This window comes from Nipponia nippon, unplaced genomic scaffold (genome assembly GCF_047370975.1).
Source record: "Nipponia nippon isolate SJK-2023a ecotype South Korea unplaced genomic scaffold, ASM4737097v1 scaffold_12, whole genome shotgun sequence".
Taxonomy (NCBI): domain Eukaryota; kingdom Metazoa; phylum Chordata; class Aves; order Pelecaniformes; family Threskiornithidae; genus Nipponia; species Nipponia nippon.
The window spans coordinates 3,954,137-3,980,686 of NW_028262313.1; the positions used below are offsets into that span (position 1 = coordinate 3,954,137).

Here is a 26,550-nt window from a genome sequence, read left to right on the forward strand (position 1 = left end):
TAATATAAATACAGTGATAAACCTAAATAGCAGTGCTAATAACTTAAATATATGTATTATGTACTGATCTAGAGAGATCAAATAAGTAACTGGAATCCATTGGAACTGGAATTCTTGTTCTAGCAACCAGGAACATAAGTTCTCATATAGAGGATCATAACAGAATAACATTGTCGTTATTACTGCTACCCTAATATGATCCTGTAATAATTTTAAAATTAATAATAACTCTGGCTGTTCCAAGTAATTGGTCTTTTTGAGGAGCAAACACTTTTCAAAAAAAAAAAAAAAAAAAAAAGGAGGAGGGGAATAGAGTTTTTCTAGGGGGAATATTCAGTTGAAGCAATTTAATTTTTTTTTTTTTTTAAATGTTGCAACTTCCCCCCAAATACAGTAATAAAAATGAAATGTTTCTTGAATTTTTTTCTTGGAGGCAAGGAAACATTTTTCAGCTATAAAGGGACTTCCCCTGCTGATCTTCTAAGGTACTTGGAACGGCATGTTCTGATGGTGTTCGGCCAAGTAATTCCCTGAAAACATCGTGGGCTTTGTTTTGTTTGTTTCTTTCTTCCTCCCACTATTATTTTCTCCTAAGGTTTTGAAGCATTTTTTTCGACTGAACATGTTCTGAAAAGAAAATGACTTCTCCCTTTGCAAGGGAACTCACCTTCACATGTTCCTTCTCTCCCTGTCTGCTCTCTATCGCTGCTCTTCTGCCTTCCTCCTCATATGACATTTCTTTGCTCATATTACTTGCAGAAATAAAGAAAGCAAACTGTCCCGGCAAATCATCCAAACTGCTGTTGTTTGTGGTGGTGTAGCTGATGATCCAGACATTGAAGAGGGTCGTGCTGGGCTTTTCCAGCCCTTTTCTTCTAGTTTCTGTGCTTCAGGACTTATTTTTAGGACTTGATCAGTATAATTGACTTGCACAATAAGTAGCTCTGATGTGGTGAGGGTAGCAGAGCGTGCGTGTGTGTGTTTTTAGCTCTTCTTCTGGTGATTTGCTTTGAGTTTGAGGGAAAGGGGTGCTTCTCTGAGGAGGAAGGAGGTAAAGGACCAAATGAGAGTCATCTTTTTCAGGCAGAAGAGTGCTCAGACTGGGTGTTCATGACTTGCATCAAGATGCTGTTGCTTCTGTATCTGGGATGGGTTGTGTCCTGCTGCCTCAGAAATTGGGCAGATGGAGCTGGTGGCCAAAGTGAGTTAAGAGCAGAAGGAAAGACCAGAACCAGTGTGATACCATTTAGCAGCACCCTGGCAGATGAAGGCTGTTTCATACAGTCCATTGCCCTTACTTGGCCAAGAAATGGTAAAGGTGGGTTTTTTTGAGGGGGTGTGCTTGTGTGTTTCACAACTCATAACATCTGAAAGCAGCCTGTGGAAACAGGGAGACTCCAAAGGAGGCACCGAAGAGCACACAATTTAATCTCCTGTGTTTAAGATTAAAATTATGATTCATCTGTTCTTTTTAGCTAATCTCTTATGGAGTCAACTCCTGTAGAGCAAAGGAAAGGGCCTTTATTGCCAGAGTAGAAGAGACAGCTGCCACAAAATATCCCTCCTCAAGCACTTGAGGGCACATTATGTTGATCACAGGAAACAGCGAGTAGCCTGGATGGGAAACCACGCCGGGTCAAAGTACCCAGGCTGTGGCCACTGTGCTAGTTCATATTCAACACGACACTGATCCTGTCACAGTGGCTGTGACATGCTCTGCTGCCAGTCCTGCCTCATCTTCCAGCAGGCACTCTATTGGAGTTTATTGTTAGAGGTTTGGGTTAGAAAATGTGTGTTGACTTTGTCTGCAGGTGTGGCCTATTATTATTCTAAAGTAACCTCTGTCACCAAAACATCAAAGTAATAATTAACAGGCTTGTCTCTGGAAGTTTTCTGTGCATTGGATCCTGCAAGAATCCTGTTAACAGCAATCACTTTGATTGCACTTTGCTAGAGAGAGAATTTTAAAGGTGAAGCAATATAAACTTCATATACAACTATAAATTTCACCAATATAAACCCACAGCAACCTGAAATCTTGGTTCACTTGCAATAGTGTTTCCACTTGTGACAACACCAACTCAATTTCTAATATAAATATGGAGCCTATATGATGGGCTATGAGTGCCAGAGTCACTATGCACTAAGAAGTTTTGTGTCTGGTCCCAGTGACTATCAATAACTGCGAGTGCTTCACACTCACGGGTCCCCACCCAGAACAGGCAGGCATGGATGTACGTACATGGACGTACGTACATGGACATCTGACAGGGACTTGGGAAGCAGAATGGTGCAGTGGGAGGAAGGATGAAGCAGTGCTTTGGACTTGCATGGTCACACCAGGGCAAATCTGTGGCATTTTGAAGTCAGGCAGAGACCCAGAATCTGTGGTATAAAATTTGAGTAGTGTTAGCTTTATAAGGGGGATTTAATTTTTTTTTTTTTCCTCATTGAGTCAGTATTTGCATGTGCTAAGAGTAGTGATGGGAAAATAGTAATATTCCAGATGGGCAGTACAGCCATCTGCTTTTTCTAGAAGATGGATCCAAGAAGCATGGAGAAGTTACTGGACAGAGCAATCACTAAATGCAAAGGGCTGTTGCAGATGTGTTGTTAAGTGCTTTCTTTCCCAAACGTTTTGTTCCTGTACTGAGGAAGCGAGCAGAGCTGTGTGCGGTGCCCTGAGGACTGCTCTCACATAGCCAAACAAACAAATAGGGATCTCTTAACTCCCTTAATCCATTCTGGCAGTTATTGCTGGCAGTGGCTGGGATTCAAGTCTCGGAGGGGTAGGTACAGCTGTGTGACCCTTGCCCATGTCCCATTTTCCTAGACCGCAATCTGCAGCTCAGGTCAAGGTTGAGGTGTACTGGGGAGTTCAGCATGCTGTGACTCAGCCATGCTATCAAGAAGAAGCCCTGATAACTTTATGGTATTTCATTCAGACGGGTTCCATTTCTGTGTTTGAGAAGGTTCATCAGAAATAGGAACAGGAACTCTGCTTTGTTGTAGGTTTTTGTGTTTTTCCTCACCTTTCTGCGGCAGACCGGTAACACCTGACTCTGGCAGCACGTTTAGCCCTGAAGAGACCTTGATTGTGCTTCTGGGTAATAAGAAATTTGAAAAATGAAAACATGGGAGAACTTAGTGCTCCAGAACTTGGGAGGGGAGGTCCTCACTTTTCGAGATGGGTGTTTAATTTAAGAAGTGCTACTGGGACTGAAACAGAGTTTTATCGTCCTAAGGATATTATTTTAGAAAGCATCCTTTTCTAAACAGTAGGAATTCATAAACTTAGTTTAATTCACACTCATTCCCATCGGCGATATAAGGTGGTGCACCTCAATATTAATAACATGGGGTTTGGGGTGAAACCCTGGCCCCTTTCAAAGCTTTGGGATTTTCGCTGTGGTCTGGGTTATCACCTTGCCTGTCCCCCAATGGGCTGAGTATGGGAGGCATTGTGAAAACATTGTTTGGCATGTTTCCATCTTGCTTTCTGACTGGATAAACCATTCCTCCCAGAATATTTTGTCCCTAATGTTTTCATTTGGGGAAGTTGTGACATGTTTCTTCTGGAATTGCCAAAATGTTCCCAGAATAGAGCTGTTGCTCACCCTTATTTTGTTAATTCCGTAATTTTATTTTTATTTTGCCTGGAAAATTTTATTAAGATGGAGCTTACCCAGAAAAAGAGATGAGCAAGGAACTAGAATGCCTTCAGCCGTCAGCAAATACCCCATGTCTAACCTCTTCATTACAGTCTGGTGACTGAGCAGACCCTATATGACGGGAACTTGATGGCTCAATCGCGTTTCTGGTGTCACTTCAGAAAATTCTTTGTTCTTAGTTGTGCCCTTCTGCGTTGGCTGTGTCATGACAGGAAGCAAAAAACCACCGTGGCACCTTGCCAGTATCCCTGCCCTCCCTCCTCCAGAAAGCTTGCTGAAGAGCTGGGAGTTCAGTGCACGTCCTAATACGCAGCTGCATCCTTCCACCCCCTTGTCTCGCAGGTACCCGGGCAGTGTGAGGCTGCAAAGGTTCCTCTTTTTTGTGGTGACATCCTCAGATACACTCACCCTTCAGCGAGTGTTGCATTTATTGAAATATGATGGAGAGGCAGTGTTCTGAAAGTGGCATCTCTCTCAAAAGTATTATTCGCCCAAGTCTTCCAGAGATACAATTATGAGCAAACATTTGTAAATGACATGCATGCTTGCCAAGCAGACAGCTCTCCAGATGCCAGTATTTTGTTATCTTCTGTCTTGGCAGTTTTTCCAGTTTATATTTCCCTCCTTCAGACTGGATGGAGGCTTTCTTCTGTTGTTGCGGTTCTTTCCTCTAAAGAAAAAATACTAAACGACCTCAATATAATTTCTAGAACATAAACAGTACAATTCCAAGGTTCTGAATGTTTCTTTAAAGTTTAAAATGTCAGGTTTTATTTAGTTGGTTCAATCGTCATTAGATGAAAATTGGTTTCTCAGAGAGTCAGCTTCTATTTGTCCTGAGGCAACGTGATGATGGCAAGAATGACATGGTAAAATTTACTTTGAGCCTGTAAAACAAAAAGCCCAAGGATCACATCCTTAGCTAGTGTAAGTTTTCTTGCAGTAATTGTTAGTTCATTGATTTAGTCTTCCTAAAGAATTAAATGTCTGACTTATCTGAAGGAAAAATTATAGCCCAAATATGCCACGGTTGCAAAGGAAATTAAGGTACTGTTGTCAACACTCTTTCCCAAGAGTGGAAAGCATCCACATCCAAAAAATGCTTTGTATGTTAATAGCTTTATGCTTTTCTCATTTTATTTCCATATTTAAAAGGGTGTTTGGGATGAGTAAAGTCCTAGAATGTGAGGTTTTGTAAACCGTTATGTCTTACATTTGCAAAATAATTTATTTGAAATTCATGCTGTTTCCCTGTGATTTAAATGTACGTTTCCTTCAAGATTAATTCTGTTTAACAATTAAATAAAGTTGTATGTTTTCCTGGCTAAAAAGAAGCTTTTAAAAATCCTTCACAGCTGAAAGAACCTTTTAGAACTGCTGTCTTGCCGGTATGTGGCATTGTTTCTAACTTAATCATAAAGGCTAAAATATTTTGAATTTGCATCTTTTCAAGTTTGCAGGAAATAAAATGTTCTTTCTCAGGAGAATACACTGTCTTTGTTAAGAGCAGATGTTATCTTCCAGTTTTTATGCATGAAGTAGAATTTTGTCTTTGGATAGTTGAGCTTCAAGCTCAGTTAGCCGAAACATGTCATAGTGTAGGAGTCAGGATCTGAACTTTGGCCAGTGTTGCAGATGTCAGAACCCATCTTGACCAACTCATGTGCATCAGGAAATGGAACCTCTGTTCTTGGAGATATTCAGAAGTCATCTGAGCAATGTCCTGGGCAGCTTGCTCTAGGTGACCCTGCCTGAGGAGGGGGGTTGGACAAGGTGACTTCCAGAGGTCCCTTCCAACCTCAGCCATTCTGTGATCAGGGGGAGGAGAGTTGGGCCGTGGGGGATTTCAGTGCAGAGTCTAATGAGCGTGCAGTTAGTATGGGGTCTGGGACTCCTTTGTTGGGTTGGATAATGAGTATCCATATGGTCCTCTTACTTTCATCTCAGTCTTCTCATGCTGAGGCCAATTGGTCTCACGTGTGTGCAGTCATCCATATGCATATATTTATATAATACATATATATATATACACACACATACATCTATACATGCTCTTTGAGCTGGGAAGGCAGGCCCTACTTATCTTCAGTCCTCAAATGTGGAATACCTTTAGCCTCTTTAGAGGCTCACAAAATCCTCAAAAATTTGCTCTCCAACTCCTATATCTGTCTGTTTCACTAGAAATAATGAAACATACAGCTTTATGCAGATGCTTATTTGATTGGCTGCAGCATTTTGAGTGGAAAACTGGCCCTGGAAAAGAGCAGAACTGGACTCATTATCTAAAGAGGCCTTCAGGACTGGGCCTGTCTGATAGAGTGTCTATGCTGTATAAAGCACATTGAGGGCTGTTTTTTGCCTGCAGACAGCATTTTCTAGTCTGATACAGTGAATAAATAGTCAAACTATCTTTTTTTCCTAAGACTGTATCAAACCTTCAGTCCTGTCATGGTGAGCAAAAAATTAAATCTCATTTAGCAATGATCCAGCTGTGGGCTGAGCTCTGGGTCTGCAAGTTTAAAATTTTATTGCTGCTTCATCTTTACCATAGGTACAAGTACTTGTGGGACTGATGAAGAACGTGAATACAGGGCTTTGCTCTCCCTTGGTCACTAGGATAACCCTACAGATAATTGGATCCATTTGCAAAGACTTTGTGCAAGAGCTCATCTTGCTGTAGTTTTTGTGCATGATCACTGTTGTCTGTTTTCTCCTCCCTTCAGATAAAGGGCATTTAAGCCTTGGACATCTAGTTTTCCTCCCAAAATGGAGATGTGAATCCAGTACCATTCTGTGGCCTTTCCTCCCTTCTCTCTCACTCATTGACTCTGCTCTCCACGAATGAAAGTTCTCAGAAGTGATAGTTGTCTAAAAGCTGCTTTCACATTTGGGCACATGATCTAATTAGTAAAACAACTAATGTCTGGACTGTAAGAGGAATAATTCAAATTTAATCCAAACATTTAAAATGTAATCCAACCATGACATTTCTCATTCCTGGTCTTAATGGGCTTTCTCTGTTCCTAAAAGCATGATGAATCTCTCGTGAGCAAAGTATTTGTATTTTCAGTATTTGTCTATGGAGAGAAGTGGATCAAGGGGCCTTGCACCTCTGCTTGTATAAAGCAACATCACTCCCTTGGCTTAGCTAAAGTGGTGATGATTTACAGCTGAGAATCTGGCCTGCATCTCTACATTTGAATAGAGTGAAAACTATAGACACTAAGGGGGATGGTGTGCTTGGAAGAGATGGGGACACTGCACTAAGTTACTTCTGCAGACATTTCAAAATCTGCAAAAAGTTAAAAATAAAAATCCCCTCTAGTGAACATAATGGCTGCACTGTAAATACTTAAATTGTAACACAAGAAAAAAGCAACATTGGCAAACCTCAGCATTATTAGAAACAGGCCCTTTTCCTTGCCTTTGGGAGTTAAGATTTATTTCCTTAGGTTTTCCGCTAACTTCACTTTGACTATTAGACCCTGACTGAATAAAATAATGTGCTTGATAGTGTGAGGGTGGGGTTAAAAGGTGACTCATGATTTTCTCTTGGAAGTGGTCTGTGTTGAGCACTAGCAGAAAGGTTACTGGAAACACAAATGAGCCAGAATGATTTCAGTGTCCCTGATGGGGTTTAGAGTTCCAGCTGGCTGAGATGGTTTTCCTGGTACATCATAAAGAAATCAAACGTGGCAGAAGAGGAGCAGTGCTGGAACTGGAGTGGTTCTCCAGCACTTAGAGGTGGAGCGCTGTGCTCTAAGACTAGCTGGAATGGGATGTCTAGTTGAGTTCATGTTTGAGTTATCAACACCTCTCGAACTTCTCTTCCTGGGAGACAAGCAGACCGTTTCTCACAATGGAAGACCTTGGGAGGTTTCTGTCTTCTCAGATGATGAGAGGCTTGACGTTCTCACAGCAATTCCTAAATGTTCATAGAGAATCTCCATCTTTAAAGGAAATTTTATGGTGCTTTGAACACATTGTAATAGGAACGGGAGGTCTGGATCCCTTCTGTTTTACCTAGAATGTAACTTCAAATCAATAACTGCAAATCAAACAGCTTGTGCTGCCTGGAAAACTGTTGTGAGGCTGGCCACTGTGAATATTCCTATGGCTGGTAGTAGTCATTGCAAAAGATAAGTGGGAGCTTATTGGGATTGCCAGGATTTCTAAACTGGTAAATCAGGAGGGTAATTTTTGACTGATGGCACTGACCTTTGTTCAATTCCTGCTAATTTGGTGATTTTCTAAATAGACAGTTCTACAGAGCCTGTTTTTCCTCATATATGTGTATATGATCCTCTTCTTGAAGATAAGGAATCCCATGTGATCCTTAATGAACTACCATCCATTCTGATACACACCGCGATCTTTGTACTAACTTTATTTGAACTGATGAAGATGCAGGTCTGTTAGCAGTGAATTTTGTGATAAAATGATTCTGGGTCTTCTGTTTGCCTTATTGGCTTTCTCTGTTTTCTGACAGTTGAATAACATCTTTGTCTTAGGCTGGCATCAGGCAGAGGTAATGTTAGTGTTTAACAAAAGAATTTGTCTGAAATGAAGTAGTGAACTCAAATCAGTGTATCTAGATCACATTGGGAAAACCAAAAATAAGCTTGATAAATGCAGTGAAAATACTATGTAAAGAAACAGCATGATAGAAATAAGAAAAGAAGTTTCTCATTATGTCTTTCCAAGCAAGAGGTCTCTTAAGTGTCCAAACAATTTAAACACAGAGATTAAACTGACTGTGTTTCAACTGGGATAAAATCATGACCAAGTAAACATTCTGACTGTACCCTGGCAGGCTGACTCCTCCCAAGGAGCCAAAGGCTTTTGTGCATATATCTGTCTGACTTAATCTGCTGTAGGCTTTGTTTTGGGTTGAAACAGAAGAAAATCCTGGATCAGGATAGGGAAAACCTTGACAGTGATCATGAGGTTGGAGCCACTTGCATTTGACATCAAAGTAAGTAGAGGTACCTCCCAGACTGAACGAGGCGGGAGGAAAGGGTATCTCCAGCCTTGACGTTAAGTAGCCAAGTAATTTTGGTCATATTTAGGGGATGCTCTGTGATCTGCAAGACTTGACTAGTGTCAATGGAGTACATTGAGCAGTTAGCAGCTTGCCATCGGGCTCTTTGTTCCTTTTGGCCTTTTTTCCCCCAGAGGAAGCACAACTATAGTTACATTGTCTCCAAATCTGTGTCTGTTCCCCTCTTCCCCCGACAATGCTTTACTATTGACCAGTTTCAACCCAGTTTGGTAAATGGGTAGACGTCTTTGTGAAACTACACGTGCCGTGAAAACATGTAGTTGAGGAGCAGGATACCCTGGGAAAAGGTTTATCCTGTGTTAGATATCAGAGTGTCCACGTGAGAGGGAGATAGCAGAAAGCAGATCCATGAAATATGGAAGTAGTTTTCTTATTGATTCTTTCTGAAATGTGTTGAGTTGATAACAGAATGTGGGGAAGAAAAGCAAATGTGAGAACATAATGAAAGAGGCAGAACTAGAAAGGAGGATGCCTGGTTAAAGTGTGTGTTAAAGTGAATTCATGGGTATAGTGGCAATACTGTCCATCCTTTGGCATCGTCAGCTGCAGAGATGGCATATTAGTCACACGATTACCCTTTAAAAGGTTACCCTTTAGCACATAATGGTTCCTTAAATTTCAAAAACTTCCTGAAGTTTTGACATAATTGGAAGGAAAGGGGCTTATCCAAAAATGGTTTATTCATTTCACTCCTCTAACAGCAATCTGTCCTAAGCAAAATAAGAGCTAACCTACATGGAGGGAAAAGCATGTGCTTGATTGCCTGGCAGGTATGACAACTGTGACTTTGCTTAAGTATCTGACTTTGGAAATCACTGTTGTGAGTTTTTCAGTTTCACCACTCAAAACTGAAGAAGCTTATCTCATGTGCTGATAACTTTATTGGTAAATGAACATCTTTCCAAGATAAGGTTTTAAAAAATGTTTTAGAAATAGAAGCTGCTGTTTATTTTCAAGATGCGTAAATAAAATTCTTTCTGGTAGTTTCTGTGAATTTATGAGAGATGATCTGTTGATTTGGCTGAGTTATAAAAGTGCTTTTATCATTCAGAAGTAAAAAAAATGCTGCTGTGTCATTTTTGATGCAACATTTTTTATAGCTCAGAATTTGAACTCTTAGGCAAGCAGTGAGACTCCTTAAGATGGGAAGGTGGTTGGTTGTTCAGACTGTCTAACAGGCCTCACATATTTTGGGTTCTCTCTCTCTCCAGTGATCAATTTGTTTTGTTCCTTAGCAATATTTTCTGTATTCATAGAATCATAGAATGGTTTGTGTTGGAAGGGACCTTAAAGATCATCTGGTTCCAACCCCCCTGCCATGGGCAGGGACACCTTCCACTAGACCAGGTTGCTCAAAGGCCCATCCAACCTAGCCTTGAACACTTCCAGGGATGGGGCATCCACAGCTTCTCTGGGCAATCTGTTTCAGTGCCTCACCACCCTCATAGCGAAGAATTTCTTCCTTATATCTAATCTAAATCTACCCTCTTTCAGTTTGTAGCCGTTACCCCTTGTTCTATCACTACATGCCCTTGTAAAAAGCCCCTCTCCAGCTTTCTTGTAGGCCCCTTTCAGGTAGTGGAAGGCTGCTAGAAGGTCTCCCTGGAGCCTTCTCTTCTCCAGGCTGAACAACCCCAACTCTCTCAGCCTGTCCTCATAGGGAGGTGCTCCAGCCCTCTGATCATCTCCATGGCCCTCCTCTGGACTCACTCCAACAGGTCCCAGTCCCTGCGTTTGCCTTCTGCAACTTGGGATGTGTGGCTTGAGCACTTGTCTGTGAAGACTGAGGCAAAAAAGTCATTGAGTACTTCAGCCTTCTCCATATCCCGGGTAACCAGGTATTACTCCCTTTGGCTGCAGTTGGCAACATTGGTGACCTCTCTGACCACTCTGGTGGGCGCTGGTGTTTATCCTCACTTCATAACACTTCGCTGCCCTGACATTTGCTAGCACCTGGACCGCACTAGACGCTGGTGTCCCTCTCCTGGCTGCAGCTCACACCAATGAACGGAAGGAGTGAGCTATACCAGAAGGCTCAAGGAACAGCCTGATGGGAAGGCTTTTTTCTAGAGCTTGTAGATGAGTGACCTGATAAAGTTCTGATGGCACGAAAGCACTATAGTTCTCTGCAAGGTATTGGGCATATCTCCGTGTTACTAAAAGACAAATACTCTCTGTTTTACATGATCTTAGGCTGATCTTTGCTAGAAAGGATGTTCAGAGTAGGATTTAAGAGTGTGATCCATGTCCTGCTGGAACTGAGAGACTCCATTGACGCTGACTTATGCAGGCTCAGAAAAATTGTGCTGGCTAGTACAAAAATTCTATTTAAAAAAAAAAAATTCAAAATCCAAAATTTGATATATTTCAAGTCATCTAATAGTTTAAGAAGCTTGTGTCTCATGATCAGGATTTTATATACAAGTTTACATTTCAGCTTTTGATGTTATGAAGCAAATAAATATCTTGTCCAGAATGGTGTGGCATATATCACAATTCCAAAAGTGTATCTGGGAGGTTACAATGGCTACTCCATGCACTGTTATCTCAGGCATTAAAATTTTTTTGCTTTAAGCAAATAAGTGGGGGAAAACACCTCAGGGTGCTCTCTGAAAAAGATGAGGAGGCTGGGAGAAGAGGGTAAAGGATTTTTATCTTCAAGAAAGTGTCCGAGATAAATGCCACAATTAGTAGATACTGGAATCTAGGCTGAAACCAAACCCTGCTGGAAAAGGGATGGGGAAACGAGGAACTTGTTGCTAAAGAGGTTTATGCTCTTTAATGTTGTGGTTTAGACTTATGCTTTTTAACCTTTAAAGTCTGTGTATTGCCATTGGACAAGGAAGAAATATCTCCTTTCAAGTAAAACAAATCACCTCCAGCTGAATCTGAATTTTCACTCCAAACAGGGTTTCTTAGATGACCTGACTTTGTTTTTGCTACACAATGCCTGATGTAATAAGAAAAAAACATCCACATTGTAATAACAAGAACAAAAAAAAAGGGGTGACTTTGCTGAAATCTACTTAATACTCTTTTGTAAACAGCATATTCCCTTCCTCATAAAAGGCAGTGATGAAGAATTCGGTCTGCATTAGTTACCAGCCCCTTGAGACACAGCATAAGGTCAGACTGGACAAGTCTAGAAAGGTCATGGCCACTGAGCCAAAGTGATGCTTATTATCAGGCAAAGAAAATAGCTGCCTCCCCAGCCAGAGATGAACAGTCAGGCGTACAGACCTGGGAATTGTTTGTTCCGCACTGGTCCAGAGCTGAATATTTCAGTGTTGTGAAAAATTGCGTGTGACGTCTTCCAACCTCCTTTTCTTATTGTTTTTATTTTCCATCTTAGGAAACTAGTTCAAGAACTTGATTGAAAAACATGTTTTGAGGAAGCAATAAAAAAACATAGCTAAATGGTGGGTGGCCTTTTAGTCTGATGAACTGTGAGTGGACTTACAGCCCCTGTCTGACCTCAGCCACATTAATGATGTCGGGGAGTCGTTCTGAACTGACTGTCTTCAAACTTGGCCATCCCTCTGTTACTTGCAATTAATGCAGAGACATTTCCACTGCTTTGGTAGGTTGCTCTTTGCAGAAATAGAGTTAGGCTGGCTTATATCACCTGTTTCTCAAAAGAACTGTACATTCAATTTTTCTTGGAAATGCCCTCTATTTCTTTCCTTTCCATTGGAGAAAAAAGGCCACTTGGTCTGAGATGCCTGGACTGCTGGCACCCCTTTTGGAGCAGTTACCACTTGCTAAGTAGCACTCCCAAATAAGCGGTTACAGCACACATGCAGACTAACTGCATAGCTCATGTGCGATGAGTCTGACTTGTCTGAGGCCCTTCCCCATATTCTGTGTATCCCCTTGCTGTCATACACATTCTAATCTCTGATAATGATTTTGAACTCATTTATGATTGATTTTATTAAATGCTAAGGAACAGATTTGTAATGTCCTTATTCCTGCTGGTGGGCAGCTCATCCAAAAAAAGCTCTTTTGATGTCTATGCTCACAGTAGTAAGTGTTGAATATCATCCAGCCTCAAGTAATATATCTACTATATCTACCTGTTTTTCATGGAGCATCAACATCTCAAAATCACAGTCAATTCTTGTAAAAGAATTTCACAAGAAAACTTTGGGTTAGCGGCCCAAAAATGGTGTCTTTTCTGATGGAAAAAAAATTACTTTTTTCAAGAAATGGAAATATATAAATTTTTAGCCAATTAAAATGATGCTTTGATTAAATTATTCTCCCCAAATTATGTCAAACTTGTAGTAGCTTTGGAATAGCAGAGAATTAAGTTCCATAGAGGTTGAAATTGCTAATGAGTGAGACATCGAAGAAACAAGATATTCCAGAAAAGGTGGTAACGTTAACCAACCAAAAGTGGCTTCAGGCTGCTCAGCATCTGTGTTCACCACACCAAAAATAATCTTTGGGAGATTTTAACTTCAGATCACCAGTTAATACTTTTTAAAAAATTCAGGTAAAATAACCTCTTAAATAGTTATATTTTAGGTTTTAACCTGTGCTACTTTGGATGCATTTCCTATAACTAGCTGGGCCTTCTTTTGTGATGTGTATTACTGGGTTTATTTGATGAGATCCTCATCAAAGACACAAAGGATAACATTTTGTGCAGCAACTGTTGAAAAGGTGTGGGCCTATTATGAATTATTACCTTGATTTATATGATCAATAGAGAGATAGGCCTCTCTCCAGTGTTATCACACTATGAGAGAGGTGGCAAGGTAATGACTGCAAATTGCCCTTGGAAAGAAGGAGTGTTCTGGTTACAGGGGAGTTTAGGCACCTAGATGAGAGAACATCACTGTTTCCTGAGGTGAATCCAGTCCTAAGGATTGGCATATCTGATTGCTGCTCATGAGGAAAAGTAACACAAATTGTAGTACTGAATTTAGAGAAAGGAATAGGTACCAGGGGAAGAAGGCAGGAGACAAAGGCTGTTGTCTGGTAAGTTCAGTGAGAAAAAAATGTTATCCTCAAACAAGGCAGCTTTTCTGTAAAAAGAAAGTATTATGAATGTGCTGCAGTTCTGTAGAACGTTGATCTAAAGCATCACAAGCTACAATAGTGCTGCAAGAGGTGGTATGATCTATTTCTAAGAGGGTCCTGGGAGAACAGAAAGTCTTTCATCATAGTCTTGAGTGATTTCAGGGGTGAAGTGGCAGAGGACTCTAAGAGCTCCAGTAAACACTTTGTTAGTGAGGTTCAGGAAAAGGTCATCCCTACGGCACATCATTTTTACCCTTTCCAGCAACTGTCAGCATTCCGGATGAGAGCAGCTCTAGCGCTCCAAGGGTCAGGTGAAATCTAGAGGCGGCCAAGATACACACCATGCTGCCCAATGTTTGGGGTTTTTTCTTCCAAAACATTGATTCAGATCCTCCCCAAATACACGTGTCCCATAGGCAGGGCAAGGCTGAAACCCACGGCCTTCGCTGAGTGTTAGTCACCACTAGCCCCGAACTGAAAATGGAAAAAAAGAACGCTATAAAAATGTCTGTGATGCATTTGGTTTTGTAACAGGATTTATTGGAGAGGGAGGAGGGGGAAGAAGCATTTCTCAATCCCCAAATAACTGAGTTTTCTTTTACACAAGGCTGGAGCAAACGGACATACTCTTCTTCATACAACTGTATATACAGCTGGGTTTCTTTTTTAAGCAGTATTGGGCATTATCTTGCTCTCAGGAACTGCTGTTGCTGGACAATGGGCATGAAGTTTAGAGGGGAATTACAAATCCTGAGCTCAGGGTGTACAGACAGAAACCTGAGGGCTAAATCTTCCTTTTGTTGATTTACATGGTGTAATAACGCTGATGATAAAGTCACTTCCCGATCTCAGCAAGGGCTGTTTCAGTCAGGGTCATATCTGACCCCAGTTTGCTTTTGATGGAGGTTTCTCTGAGAACTGTCCTCTGAGGGGTTAGAGATATACCACAGGGCATGATTGTAACTTAAGACCTCTCTTTTTTCACTCCATAGGTGGAGGTTTTTTCAGGCATAACAACGTTGCAAAAGGCTTTTTGCATGTATTGAAGTATCTAGCACAGCTGGACTCAGTTATTTTTCTTTTTAGGGCTAACTGCAATTGCCTTGGCAAACAGCCTGATCTGGAGAGGGTTTCTATAAACATGCCAGCACAGCTGGGATTTATTATAGGATAGACAATCTCTTCTACCTCTTCAGCTACACAACCTCAAGTGCTGTCTTTGCTACCTTCTTTTAAATGAGGTTGGTTCATAGTTAGCTGTAGCCAAAGTCGAATTTTTGCAACCATATTCAGAAAGAATTGCCTTTCCCCTTGCTTCCCTACGCTGACCTCACTCTCTACAGGATTTGACTCCGTATGATATGAGGACGGGAGAAGAGAAGAAAATGGAAAGAATTCTCAGCTCTGACATAATTCAAACTGCTTTAAAAAAATTTAAGGGAATGGTGTACTGGGCTTAAGTAGATCAGTCTGACAGAATCTAGGAAAGTGCCTGTCACTGTAGGTCTTGTGTGCAAGCAAAGGTAGATTATTTTTTATGTTAGGGCTGGGTTCTTTAAAGGGTGCTGAAGAAAGTAAGCTCTAAATGCTACTGAATCCTTTGAAAAATCTTAGTTGCGAACATCATTATTGCTTTATTTCTTCTTCCCTTTCCCTGAATCTCTGTTTTTATATCTGAGCCAGCTGACAGACCCTAATCCATTAAAAAATAATCTTTCCCTTTTCTCAGACATCAGAGATCTCTCATATTGTTTTACAGTGCAGCTTCAGTTAATGTCTGTGAAGACACATAGCTAATTAATTAACCCTTTGAATGTCTTTCTCCCTATTTATAACCAATATTGCATATTTTTTTTTCATGGACATTGGTAATACTTACAACAAGAGATCCATCTTCAGAGCTAAGGGAAACTTTTTCCTTTAGCTACATTATTCTAAGATCCAAAGTTGCCACAGCAACCTGAAGTTAATGCATATAGTTAATCAGTTATCCCCTGTACTTTTCTGTGGTGCTTCTGGTCTCAAATAAAACCCATCCTTCCCTCTTTCTCCCATAGTTCACATTGTTTTGAAATTTCCTAAGGAAGGTGTGTTGTAGCAAAGAAAAGTTAAGTTGCCATCTTTCATATTTGTACTACAGTCCAAACATTTTTGTATCTCCGTGAAATTCCTGACAGCAATTTATCAGACCTAAGCAGATGACTGTTAGTCTGATGGTATAGATTGTATTATAAAACGTATTGTGTCAGATACGCTATTATATCAGCTTGATTTCTTTCCAGCATACAGTGGGACAGATCTTGTGGCTAAGAGAGGAGCAGTAGATCTGATATAGTTTGACTTTCATAAGACTTTGGCAATATCTGGTATGTCTCTCCAAAGTATGAAAATCTGGATTAATTCAGACTTCTGTAATGGGGATGCATAGCCGATGAAATAAATGACTTGGAGCACTCTCAAGCTGGCGTTGTATCAATGGAGTCCTACAGAAATGTCCTTTAGTCTGGTACTCTTCAGTATTTTCATTATGACTTGGATGAGGGGCTAGAAAGGCATGTACGGGAATGCTGTAGGACACAGACTGGGATAGGGTTGCAAGCCAGTTGACAGGGTTGAGAATTCAAACTTATCTCGATGTCTTGGGAAAACAGTGTGGAATAAATAGGATGGAATTCAGCATCACTTCATCAGTGCAACCAAGTACAGTGCTTTGGTATTGACTTCATAGCTCAGTTTTAGGGAGAAAGAAGGACTAGGCAGCAAGTCCATAGAATAGGATCAGAGGGTGGATCACAGTCTGAACACAAATATGTGGAGTTCAAGTGAAGAAGACAGAAAAATGGTACCCCAGCTTCAGTAAGCAAGAGCATCGAGCTCTGCTCAACACTGCTAAAGCCTCATTTAGAGCATAGTGTCTGGATTTGGGCACCACACCTCTCCAGTGATACAAAACATGAAGAACCAGTTATTAAGCCTAGAGAAGAGAGACTTGTTAGAGGTTTGTAGATCATATTAGGGGTTGCTGTAGAAAGGAAAGGTAACTGACTGTTCTCTCCATTCACAGAAGCCTTGGGCTTGTAGAACAGCTCAGCACTGCACTTTGCTGACCAGTGGAGGAAGCACGTGAACTTTCCCTCGTGGGCTGTGTTAAATGCAGGTTAGAGAAGCTTCAGTCACAGGTTAGAGATAGTCAACTGGGACACTAGGCAAGTGTTGGGACTGACTAAACTGTCAAGGTCTCTCCCACTGTTATCTCCTGTGATCCCACGCTAACTGAGTTTCTCATCTCCAGGCTGCTCAGTGTTCTCCCAGTCTGCTCGTTAACCAGTTCATTTACTTGCTTCGTTACAAAGAGATGAACCAATTAACATCAGAAAAAGGGGTTTGTGAGCCACTTTATTTCTCATAGCATCAGTGGCTGAGTAACACTAAATGTCAGATATTTCAAGCCGATGCAGTGCAGCAAGGTGACACAAATAGACTTCTGTCATGCAAATGAAAGTCTGGTATGAAAATAAGAGCATCAGGGTTTTCAGCAGAACCATGAGCCTCTATAACCTCCTACCTCACTTTCAGACTCTGTCCAGCTAATTATAGTTCTGCAGATGGTGTTTATTTTATTATGCACATGCATAAGGGGAGAACTGGGAAGAGCTCTGCATCTTGGATAGTGGAATGCTCCCTGTGGGCATAAATAATACAACAACTATTAGCGGTGTTGTATCAGATATAGTGTGGCTATTATATGTTAATGATGTATAATAAGACCCAGTATCCTCCTTTAAACTTTTTCTTGGATGTGTGGAGATATTTCTCTTTTTTACAGCACAGATGATGCAGGCTGATCCTGAGAAAAGGGATTAGGGTTAAACCACTATGTTTGCAAAGGAGGTAATTCTAGTGGAACTCAGAACCCAAGTGCTTAGGTGCTTAGGTTGCAAGGCAGAGAAAGCATCGGGTCTCCTGAAATGCCTGGGCCACATCCTGCATCAGTCTCTCTTCCCTGTAGTTCCTCTGATGGTAGTTGGCTTGGTCAACTATCCTAAATTATCACTGCTGGGACCCTTATTGGAAAAGTTGGGTGGGTTTTTTTTATTTTTTTTTACATGCTTGGGGCAACCAAAAATACTTAAAGGTCCTCACAAGGACTGCAGAATAATATATTTAAATAGCACATTTCTAACTGTGTTGGGGGAATTGTGGCTTAGCTAGCTAATTCCATCTCAAAAGTATTCCTTAGAATTTGCTATACTACATGAGTGGTGAAAAGTAAAAAGCCCAGAAGAGAGCAAACAGCTGAAATTAGCTGTAGCTTGCACCTGAGTATTATTGTGCATCTCACCTGAGCCGCACAGTGACAGTCATCATAGAAGCTGTTATAATGGCTGTAATTAATGACAAGAGAAACAGAGCTAATGTCATTTTCTTACACTGTTCTTTAGTCTCAGAAGTCCAGGGCTCCTGGGCAGTTTAATAAGAAAGGGTTTATCAAGCAGCATCCTGAAGAATTTAGCGACTGTGCTGTTTCTAAGTTCTGCTGTTCCATGTTTGCTTTGGACCCAAGTGGTCAGCAAATGCTAATCTCATCCATAAGTTTTGGCAGCTGACACATGCTGCTCTCTGTTTTTTCTCTGAGGACTGTGTGAGATGCGAGACACACTTCAATTAAAAAATTACAGTTTAATGTGGTTATTTTTAGCAAAGCCAACCAAATAAGAGAAGATATTTGTAATACATGGTAGTGCTTAATTTCTTTCAGAACCAATGAAAGTTTTGGCTTCCTCTAGTGACAGAAAAGTTTGGACAATTTTAACCCTGAAAGCACAATTTATCCCTTGTTTATTACACTAACAAAATAACATTTTGAAAGGGAAAACAAATGAGAAATTATTATTGCCAGAGGTGCATGGTAATGGGATATGAAACTTGAGTCTACCCAAGCTGGGTTTGGAATGTGTGCTACCACCATGAAGGCCAAGTAGTCAACTGATGCCAACTCCTGCAACAGGCAACTGGGTTGATGTACCTCAGCTGAAGTGCTAGCCTGAAGTTCCTGTTGCCATTCTATATCAGAGGATCCAGGCAGATTGAATGAATCCATCCATGATGCAGGTTAGTATCTTGCACATGTGCAATTTTCCTCGTAGGCACCACTTTGTTATTCAGAATTTTATTAATGTCTGTTAATAAGCTTTGAAATTTCTCTAAGTGAAGACACATGTAAGAAATACTGACAGAAGAACAGTGCCATATAATGATCAGTCTCTTGTTTCCCAAGAGGCATTTAAAACTTCTACCAATTGTTATTTAATGAGAAAGGTCTCATGCCAAAAATATCATTTTCTTAAAGAAAACAGCAGCAGCTCCATGCATTTGATACCGTGAGCTGACTTCAGGCTGCCATCTGCTAAACCAGCCCAGGAAAACAGGCTTTCAGCTCAGCACTGAGGTGGTTCTTTTCTCTGAAAATAAGTTCAAGCTGGCACTGATTTGTCACAGTCCCATCAAAGGGAAGACTGAGAGGTTTTGACATGCCCGTGGTGTGCAGCCAGGCTTGGATTGCAATTGTGGTACTTTGGGATCATCGTCTATAATTATCAAAGGGCAGTGAGAATCCATGAGATAAGGAGCACAGCTCCTTATTCTGCTGCTGATAACAAACTGGAAAGACTGCAGTAAATTTGGAGTCTCCTGCCATTTTGAGGTGAGAGGGAGTTAGTTATTCTGCATTTCTAATGCCTGGATATAAGGTAATTTCCTTCCCACAGTGTTGAAATTTGGGGTTATTCTTATACTGTGAAAGAATGGAATTTCTGCTCTTTCATCCTCTCAACCAGTCAGGAAAAGCGATGATTCACACGAGAGTGTCGTGAGCAATCACTGAGTTGAAACCAGTAGGTTCCTTATCAATTATGGGACAGTCAGATTACCTGTTTTCTGAAGTGTTGCTTGGGAGGTTCTCTCTGGGACTGTGAGGCCACATATGTATCTGTTCAGCAGAACACTGTCTACCAAGGATTTCTCAGTAACAAATACAATACTTTTGCAAAATGTACCCCTGTGGCTTTCCCATGTTCAATGATACTTAGGGGTGCTCCTTTTAGTGCCTTGATCTGCAGACTATAAAGACACAGCAAGGGGCAAGCTAGTGAGGAGCAGGGAGACATCACAGAAAGAGCCAACTATGCTTTGGTGAGACTCTGCATGTAAATAGAGATAGAGCCAGGAAAGCAAGGGGAGAGGAGGAACGAGCAGTTCTAATAAGAGCCAGATAAACAAGAAAGATGAGACGCGGAGAATGAGAGGCATATTTCACAGACGTGTATTCTCTGCCTTCTTTGGAGTTGGGTGGCAGGGGTCATTGCAGTAACTCATGCTGTTGGTGGAGGAGGGTTTCCAGCACATCAGCCAAGGGAGTGGCAATGAAAGAAGAGGAGCTTAAGAGTTCTGGTGTCAGTAGCATCATTTCCTGCTGCTTTTCTTGATGGGTTTTTTTTTGGTCAAAGCCTTTCCCTGTAATGCTTCCTCCTTCTCCTTTCACTTACTTTTCAGTTCATTCCAATGCCAAATAAGTCTTCCAAATGTTGAATTCATTCCAGTCCTCAAAGATCACCTTCGGTTGAGGGTAGAACTAGGAACTCTGGCAAAAAAAAATTGGCAAATCTTGGTGTTTAGATAAGGCAACACAATCTACTTGTAAAAACTTAAATAATCCTGTATTCCCTGACTTTCAAATATACTCAGTCCCAGAAGGCTTTTGAACTTCCTGGTACAGAAACCACACTTCAATGGGAACGTGATGCAGAACAAGCGTGGAGAGGAATAGCTGGAAGGATGCTGTGATCATTTCGGGAGCGGAGGCTCCAGTAATCCCTGGCTTGCTTTGTTAGGACCTCTGTGAAGACCCCCACCTGTTTGTGAATGGAATCAGCTCCCATGACTTACACCAAGGCATCCTGGGGAACTGCTGGTTTGTGGCTGCATGCTCCTGCTTGGCTCTGAGGAAGACCCTCTGGCAGCAGGTAGGTGATCAGTGTGCTTGGTGCATGCAGTAAAGCTAATAAACCTTGGTTGTTTCCCTGCCTATCAGTCAATGTTTCTTCCTCCAGGACTAATGTGCCTCTGATGAGTGGTGAATTTAGGTGGATTCAAATCTTTCCTTGCCTTGGAAGTTCATTTTTCGTGTTATGAGACCTCTCCACTCCACAGTCCCATTGAGAACCAAAGAAGAGAGATACCAAAGCCAGAATGCAATAGGTTCTGTTTGTCTTTCTCTGCAGATCAATTTGAATTTTACTTTCCTAAAAGATTCTTTGAAGTGGGACTATATTTAACTTTGTACCAAATTCACCCTCTTTTTTCACTGCTTTCTCTATTTAAGGTCAACTGCTCATGAAGCTGAATACCAGCATAGTGCCTGCTCCAGGGCAGTCTGCCCTTTGAATAAATCTTAACATAGTGCATTTGGTGAACTTTCCCTTGCATGGTTTCTCAGGTGATTCCAGGCTTTAGCGAACAAGAATGGGACCCTAAAAACCCAGAGAAATATGCTGGGATTTTCCGTTTCCGTTTCTGGTGCTTTGGAGAATGGACAGAGGTTGTTGTTGATGATCTGCTGCCAACAATCGACGGGAAGTTGATCTACTGCCATTCCAATGTGAAAAATGAATTCTGGAGCGCATTATTGGAGAAAGCTTATGCAAAGTATGAGCTTGTTCATTGTCCTTTTAGTCCTCAGTGCTATCCCTTCTATCCATCTATTTGTTTTGTCTTTCGACTCTATCATACTTTCCATAAGTTTTAGGTTTGCTGGTAGTAGAGAACCTAAAAAAGATTGAAAATTCCTCCTTTAATCTGCATGGAGAAGGTGAATTATAAAACAATGCAAGGCACTCTACTTCAGCAGCCCAAAGCCTTAAGGATCATTACACTCCTTTCCTAGAAACCCAGCAAAGGTTTATCTGCAATCTTCTGGTTTGTTCTGTTTTGTTTTTTCCTTGGTGAGACACAAATATATTACCTACATTGAAGCCAAATTAGAGCACTTCTAACATCCACTTGGTGACTGAGAATGTTCTGTGTTACCTCCAGGCTGGCTGGATCTTATGAAGCCCTAGATGGAGGCAGCGCTGCAGATGCAATTGTGGATTTCACTGGAGCGGTGGCAGAATCTGTTGATTTGGTACAGGGCAAATATGGTGAGATTATTTCTGAGCAGATGAAGCTGTTTGAAGACTTGCTGAAAGTGCATAAAAGAGGCGGGCTGATCAGCTGTTCCATTACGGTATGTACAGAGAGCTAGATTTAAGGGCTATTTTCAATGAAAAAAATCTGGAAAAAATACCATTATTAGTATAAGTATATTGAGTATGTCCTTCATTTGTATGCTTTGGAAAAGCTTCGTATAGAAAAAGCTAGCAAGTTGGCAGTGCTAATGTGAGGCAGCTAACTCAGGTGCCTGCATTAGGAGGCCATGACCCTGAAGTTCCCTTAGTAGAGAGGTTATGGCTTTCCCAAGGGTGATACAGGGTTGCCTTCTGGGGAAGCTTTACCTCTCTCCATTCACTTGAGGTGCTAGAAGGCAGATGAGTAGCAGCTCCCAAAGGGTGCTATATGCTTCACAAACCACAGGCAGACAAGGGCCTTGCGCAGCCCCTTGCCATAGGAGGGAAACCAATGACAACTAGGCTTAACTCGCCTTCTATCGAAGTCTGCAATGCTAGGCCATGACTGGGTAGCACTGAAATTCTCACCTTGTCTGAAGGTGTTACCGCATGTGGAAGGCTAACAAACTGTCATGGCACCTGAATATTTCCTAAAAGATGGCTTTTAAATTATTTTTGAAGTGCAGCCTGAAGAAAAGGGATCATTCTCTAGAAGTTGCAGGGTTGGCATCTAGGTGCACTTGAGCATCTTATTCCCATGCCCTCTGCTTCCAATTTAAGACTTTAACTAAGGCCAATCTTATGTGGACTTAGTTAAATAACTTAAACACTTTGCTTTAATTTCCCTGTCTATGAAATGAAGATCATATTACTGTAGCACTTAACTATTTCATACCTGTAGTGTAGACTGGTGGACCCCCAAGTGTTGGTTCATTCAGAAATTCTTGTGAGTATCATGGTAGTTGTGCAGTTGTCTAGAACAACAGAAAATTAGCCATGTTTGGAGATGCCTGAGAACATTATCTGTTTAGCTGGCCCTGGCCATGCACTGCCCTGCACCGGTGCCATGGTACCAAAGAGGAACATGTGGTACCTTCTGGGAGATGAATTTGAACCTGAGAACTCAGCTGGGATAGAACAGGAGTCCTGAACTGTCCCTCCCAGCAACGTCAGGCAACAGCTCAGAAACAAATTCTTTTAGGTCTTTGTTTTACCTTTTTCACAAGGTCTGAATTTTTATTTAGAAAGAACTCCATCTGGTTTGCTCAGACCAGGTTGGCAGAGCAGGCTTCCTGGTGTGAATTGTTGTTGTAAACATTGTTTCTGGGATGATAGGTTGCTCCCAAATGCTAAGGCAGTTCAGTTTCTTACCGTGGATCTGGTGACGAGATAGGCTAAGTACAGTGAGTTGTATTTTAAAAAGCAATTAATTAGAGAGTTGTAATGCCTTCACTTCTTGGTATTATATTTCCACCTCTCAAACACAGATGCTTCTAAACATGGATTACACAGGGGCTGTTCCTACTGGTTTGGCTTGACTCGTCTGCATTTATCACTTTTTGATAGATGTATTATACACACAGTGAAGCTTGTTAGGTATAGAATATTAAATACGCAAGTGGCTTCATTGCTGACTTACAAACATGTCATCATTTTTCTTGGATTACAAAATAGCCCTGAGCTTCACCATTTAGAAATTTGAACAGACAGGAGATGTTTAAATATCTCATTTAAATAAATAAATAAATGACTTCAGAATGAGGTGGGAAAGGCAGCCCAGCAGTAAGAAAAGCCTAAGGGATACTAAAGGCAGCAGGAGAGGTTACAGACTCACATACTGTCAAGGACTCTTGTTTGCTTTTAGTTGTGAAAAATGCAGGGGAAGTGTTACATTGGAGAAAGCCCAAACCCATTGGAAATGTCAGCCAGTCTTGGTGTAACACATGAGCTGATTCTTTAGGAGCTGTTGCCGGTGAAAGGCAAAGAGGTCTTGGCAAGAGTCTCACAGTTGCCAGACCATCTGTCAGTTCCAATTTGATATAAATTTCTCTTTTCCTTTTTTTTTTTCCTCCTGATTTCTTATCTTTGGGGACTGAACACTGTTGTATCAGTGCAACACCTGCCTTAGGAGAAGGACCCTGTCTGTTTAGACCAGAGAAATTTTGAAATGGGTAAAAATATCTGAGAAAGTACTATGTGCATTTCATGACTCTAATAAGTCCATCTCTCTCCACCAGAGAAAAGGCTTGCTTGATCATTGAGCTCTTAATTAGGTTATTACAAGTTTACATGCAAGGATCTGCACTGAGTCAAATCTTCCTTCCTCGCTGTCCAAGGGAGTGTGTGTCTTAAGGCCCAATGGGTTATAGCCCAATAGAGGTGAGAGACACTCTGGATATGGCTCAGTGCAGAGATGCCCATGCTGGCTCCAGCGAGGGTGTGATGAATCCAGAGGCACGACCATTTGGATTGTTTCTGCCTCAGAAGAACGGTTATAGCACTGGCACAGCTTTACTTCTTCCATTGTCCTGCCTGGTGTGTGTTGCTCAGCAGCAGTGTTGTACTGACTTTGTAAAGGGCCAGTCATTCAAAGCAACTCCAGCATCTTCATATGATACTGCTTTTCTGGTGTTAGATGTACTTAGATTTTGATCTGGATGCATTAAGTGCAATTGTGGTCTTTTTCAGAGCTTGATAATTTTTACATATTCTTCGATCAGCATCTGATCAGGCCTAGGTCATCCAGCAGGACAGTTTACTGCCTGATCACTGCTGGAAACTAGGCTTCTTATGTGAAGTCTATGAGGAGCAAACCCAGTTCCTAAGAAAGCCTGTAGATCTGCCAGTTGCCACGTAAGAGAGGCCTGCCAGGTCACAAGTGAGGTACAGGACAGGTCTGACAAATGGCTAGAAAGTTTTCTTGCCTGTGCCCTCTATTTTTACCCACTGCCAGTAGTTCTCTCTGGGTATCAAATTTACCCCAACACAGAAACAGGCATTGGACTCACCGGCTAAATCCTTAGGCCCTACAAAGTGTCCAGTTGAGGACACCACCAGACAGTGCTATGTCTGAGCACAGTCATCAGTATCCAGAAGAGCCATTTTGTAAAGATGACAAGATTTTGGAAGGGCTGATAAAGGTTGTCCCTCAGCCCAGTCTTTACCTCTCTGAGGCCAGGAGGAGACAGAACAGCTGTAGCAGGCAGTATTCTCCTATGCTCTGGGCTTCTGTCTGCTAGGACTTGTCTGGCATTATCATGCAAAAGACCAGACTAGTGAGCCACTAGTTTTGAGCCCCAGTGCTGTTGTTTTCCTGCATAGTCAAATAACTTGGGAAGGGAACATATAGCTCTGTGAAAGAAAACAAGCCTTCCCTGTCCTGCCCCTTGAACAGGTAGCTGTCAGGCCCTTCAATGATGTGAGTTCTTTTTTTTTAATTGTCATCCTCGGTGGTAAAGGCTTCCTCTGGTGGTACCAATGAAGTGGAGACAGAGACGGGTCTTGTCATCGGCCATGCCTATTCAGTGACTGCAATTCGGAAGCTGCGCCTCGGAGAAAGGCTCATATTCTCTTTTAAGGCAGAAAAGCTGTTCATGATCAGGCTGAGGAATCCCTGGGGAAAAAGAGAGTGGAACGGTGCCTGGAGCGACAAGTAAGTGCTGCAGATCCAGCGTCAAAAGGAATGAAACTGTGATTAGGGCCACTGGACGTTAGATGCACGGTTAAACACTGTTGAGACACAACGTCAGTCTGCAATACTTAGTGATGGCTGAACTGCTGCACCATCTTTTCCCAGGTATAGCATTCTCTGAGCAAATGAACGCATTCTGGAGGAGTCAGGAGGTTATGGCTTCCTGGACCTTAGTTTACTGTATACATCACTGTTCTGGCACACTGGAGCAGGAGTAGAGAAATAGCCTACAATTAAGGTGATGAGTCAAGAACATGAGGTTTGTTCCCAGCTTCGCCACTGAGTTTGTCTGTGACTCAGTTTCTCATGTGTAACTGCTAGCTGCTGGAGAAGCTATATGTCTTTTATGCTTAGATAATTTAAGGGGCTGGTGAAAAATGCTGTAAAATTGCCACATTTGTGATTTCTTGAATTATTTTCTTACGAATTTTAATGTGGACCATGAGCTTAGCAGGCACCCCAACAGAGACAGAAATGTTTGCTGGAGGGGATGTATTCCATCACTGGCAATTTACACATGAAAAACATTTAACTAGGATGTTACAGTTCAACACTGTGCTTACCAGCCACTGTTAGTATTTAATAATGCAATGTTCTTAACAACAGCATATTAAGTTCTTAACTTCCTTACTTTAGCTAGCAAAAATCTATTACTTTCAAAGAGTTTGGTTCAGGTTAAATGCGAAGAATGTGCAGAAGCGCTACTGTGTCTTGCTTAACTTAAGCCCTTGTGGTTCCCTACTAGCCAGTCTCTTGGCACAGCTGCCACTCATTCCAGTGGAAGCACTGAGGAGTCTGAGGCTGGCCCACAGTTTTTGGCCTAACAGAATTAAATTGAGAATTTCCAAATAAGTTAAGAAAATGTCTGTTATGGCCAGCAACCTCCCTTCCCTCCTGCCAACCACCTTCAACTTTATTCTCCAAGTACTTTCG

General features: G+C 41.5%; 1 protein-coding gene across 1 annotated transcript in view; it reads left to right on the forward strand.

The window, feature by feature from the left end:
• Positions 1–26,550, forward strand: part of CAPN6 (calpain 6) — a 70,552-nt gene that overhangs the window by 20,852 nt on the left and 23,150 nt on the right. The window contains exons 4-7 of the mRNA XM_009477050.2: positions 20,652–20,783; positions 21,257–21,465; positions 21,853–22,045; positions 25,385–25,578. Of these exons, the coding sequence (XP_009475325.1) occupies positions 20,652–20,783; positions 21,257–21,465; positions 21,853–22,045; positions 25,385–25,578 (728 nt within the window). The remainder of the gene's footprint in view (positions 1–20,651; positions 20,784–21,256; positions 21,466–21,852; positions 22,046–25,384; positions 25,579–26,550) is intronic.